Below are 3,503 nucleotides of genomic sequence, written 5' to 3' on the forward strand. Positions count from 1 at the left end.
CCTCAAAGGATAAGCCGGAGTCTGAAACAGTTAATTCTAAACATTTGTACTGGAAGAGCTCCCAGCACATTGGGGGAATGCCTGGACCGCATTTAAAAATCAAAATTACACATCTCTTCTTTGAAATGACACCTGGCAGGCAGATGCTGTACATCTTCCTCATTTTTTCCTTTCATCTCCCCACTCTCTCGATGTCCTTTAAAAGAATGAGACTAAGTCGTTCTCTGCCCTCCTGAGAGTACCACACTCACAGGTGCAGCTGGCACTCCCAGTCCCAAGGACACACAAACCATCACCCTGAACAGCCTGAACTACTGAGTTGACTTTTGTCTAACTGTACGACACACCCTTCTGACCCCGTCTCACTCTCGATGTTCAAGTCAAGACATGGATGCCAACTAGGGCCAACAGAGGTTTTTATTGAGATGTGTGCTCACAGAAGAACCTTGGGTCCCTGGCTGAGTGAGGGGGACCACGGAAAAGTTTCAGATCCCGGCATTCAGAAGGAAGGAAAGCTAGAACTCTTTTCAGGGTGAGTCCCGCAGCGTCTCCAGAGGGAAGAAGGGCCGCCACACCAGGGTGAAGCAACAGGTGGGAACGACCAAATTGAGCAACTCATACTGGGGTTGGTTTCCATGTGTTTCGTGGGCCTTTGAAAATGAAAAGATGAATTAGGGATGAGAAACAATACAGATAACATAGTGATGAGAGAGAGGGGGGGAGGGGGAGGGAGGAAGGGAGAGGAGAGCAGAGGGGGGGGAGAGGGAGAGAGAGAGAGAGAGAGAGAGAGAGAGAGAGAGAGAGAGAGAGAGAGAGAGAGAGAGAGAGAGAAGTGTATGTCTCAAAGGACAGAGGCTTTTGCAGGGGCAAGAATAGTCAGAGACAAGGACCTTTGAGAGTCTGGATTGAATGTTTGGGCTGAATTACACAGAATGAAACAAAGGACGGAACTTCCTCCCATCTATTAGGTGAACCCGTTTCTCCAGGTGGGTGTCTACAGTTTTTCTTGCATTGGAGAAAATTAAGGAAATACCCCACCCTTCCCGGTCGGTTTGTGAGAACAGCCAGCCTCAGCAGCCAGCTCTAATGGACAGTCCCGATGCCATCTTCAAGCAGAGTCGCCATCTCGTGGTTCCTCTCTTTGAAGCTCCGGTCCACCTGCGTCATCCTGAGGAGGCTACCAAGCGGCCAAAGCAGAGTTCGCCTTTGAGGATCGGCCCCAGAACACCGAGCTGTCATCTCTGGAGAGCGAGGAGGCCGAGCTGATCCTGCGCACCTGTCGCCCGACGCGCGTGCACGGCCCGAATCGGACCCGGGCGCGGAACGAGCGGTCCAGCAGGAGATAGATGACCGGGTTCGCACAGCTGTGGACGAAAGCTAGGCAGGTGGCGACAGTCAGACCCCAACGCAGCGCCAGCAGCAGGGAGCAGGGCAGCGGCAGCGCCCGGAGTCTCGCCAGGTAGAAAAGAGCGCGCAGGATGCTGAAGGGCAACCAGGAGCCCACGAAGACGCTCTCCACGGTGAAGATGATACGCAGCGAGTTGCCTCGGGCCCTACGGACGCGTAGCAGGCGGCGCGACACGCGCCAGTAGCAGGTCAGGGTGACAGCCAGCGGCAGCGCGAAGGTCAGTAGCAGCAGCAACAGCCCGACACCCTGGAGCGCATCCGAGGGCTCCTCCGCGCACTGGCTGCCCTCGCCGTCCAGGCTCGGCTGCAACCTCCGGTAGAGCAAGGTGGGCAGACCGGCGAGGAACGCCGCAGCCCAGACGGCGCTGCACGAGGCTCGCACACAGCGCGCGCTGCGCAGCGGGCGCGCGTTCAGCGGCCGGCCTACGGCCAGGTAGCGGTCCACGCTCATGCCCGCCAGCAGCAGCGCGCCCGCGCAGCGTGTGGCCGCCAGCGCGAAGCTGCTGATTTTGCACAGGCCATCGCCGAAGGGCCAGAGGCCGCCGCGCGCCTCCGCCACAGCCCACAGTGGCAGCGTGAGCACGAAGCCCAGGTCCGCGGCCGCCAAGTGCAGTACGAAGGTGTCCACCAGCCGCCGCGGTCGGCGCCGCCGGCTCAGCAGCCACACCACGAAGGTGTTGCCCGTCAGGCCCACGACGAAGGCCGCCAGGTAGAGCGCGGAGATGATGGCGTGGCTGTAAGGCAGTTCCCAGGCAGGGCACAGCTCTACTTGGTCCAGGGAGCCTGAGCCCGAATAGTCCCAGGACATCGTGGTGCCCCAGCTAGAATTCCAGGACTCGGTGGACTGCATAGTTGGAGTCACCGGACCCGTGTGCACCCTGGAGCAGTGCAGCTCTCTCTGAGCAGGAGGGGGTTTGCTTTCACAGCCCGTGCCCAGCACCTCCCTTCCTGCCACCCCAGGCTATAGGGGTGAGCAGGAAGGTGGAGGGTGAGAAGAGTGTGAGGCCGGGAGGGGCGGGCCTCTGTGGTGAAAATAGTGGCCTCCAAATTGGGGCTGGCCCAAAGGGAAGGGCAGAGGGGAGTTTCACAACTGGGTATTGTGAGATGTCCTTAGAGACCTGTGGCCACTCAGAGTTGGAGGCTCATCATTTCTGGGTGCTTGGCCTAATATCTGGGGAGGGGAGCAGGAATCTAAGATCTGGTGCAAGGGGCAATGGGTGTCTTGGAACCCTAACCTGTTCTCGATTCTCACCAGGCATTTTCTAGTTTTTAGAGGAGAGGAGACAGATCAGGCATGAGGGCAAGAGAGGACAAAGCCTCGGCTTCCTTCTCTAGTCTGCTCTGCCACGTAGCATGCAGGGAGATCTGAAGGTTGAAGGAGCCTCCCTTGGTTCCTGATCACGAATTGGCACCAGAGTTCTTGGATTAATTAGCCTCCTGGAGTGAAGGACTAGATCTGTTACCTGGAGTAGCATTTTTGTCCTGGTCCAGTCCTTATAGAACCATGTGAAAGGGGTCTAAACTAGAGAGGAAAGGTATCACCCTACTGGAAAGGGCCAGCCCCCCCCCCCAAGTTAACCTTCTCCTCCTTCCCCATAATCCAGAATCTTACTGGTAAGTCAAACGAGGTCCTAACCTCTATAGAAAAAATGATACAAGATGGCCCCTAACAATCCAACAGATGTGCTGTTCTAAATCATAAGACAGGAGCTCTGAGCGTCCTTGTGAGCTGAGGGGAAGGAAAGGGTTTGTGGGTAAGGGGGTGCAGGATGTCTAAGCTTGTGTAGAATGGCAAGACAGAGGAGGGATGGGGGTGGGTGAGGCAAAACTTGCTGCCTCCTCTCAGAGCTACACCACATGGTCAACACCCACCTCCTGACAGGCAGCGTTGGAACTATGTTAACCTTGGTGTGCCTTCCCACAGTCCATCCCATTGTCACTGAGAATGAGTGAGTGGTGCACTGAGCAACCTGGCATTGGAAATTCCAGGGGACTGTGGGCTTTGTCCTCATTTCACTCACGTGACCTCTCCATGCAGGCACTGGTTTGCTTTGCATTGCAAGAAATGCATTTTTGACCTCAGATCCTTTACTGAG

General features: G+C 56.4%; 1 protein-coding gene across 1 annotated transcript; it reads right to left on the bottom strand.

The window, feature by feature from the left end:
* Nucleotides 1–400: 400 nt before the first annotated feature.
* Gpr25 (G protein-coupled receptor 25) lies at nt 401–2,307 on the bottom strand. Its single transcript, NM_001398594.1, is given in 1 exon segment — nt 401–2,307. A coding segment is annotated over 1 exon segment (1,080 nt). The 5' UTR covers nt 2,258–2,307; the 3' UTR covers nt 401–1,177.
* Nucleotides 2,308–3,503: the final 1,196 nt, after the last annotated feature.

This window comes from Rattus norvegicus, chromosome 13 (assembly GCF_036323735.1).
Source record: "Rattus norvegicus strain BN/NHsdMcwi chromosome 13, GRCr8, whole genome shotgun sequence".
NCBI classification, from domain to species: domain Eukaryota; kingdom Metazoa; phylum Chordata; class Mammalia; order Rodentia; family Muridae; genus Rattus; species Rattus norvegicus.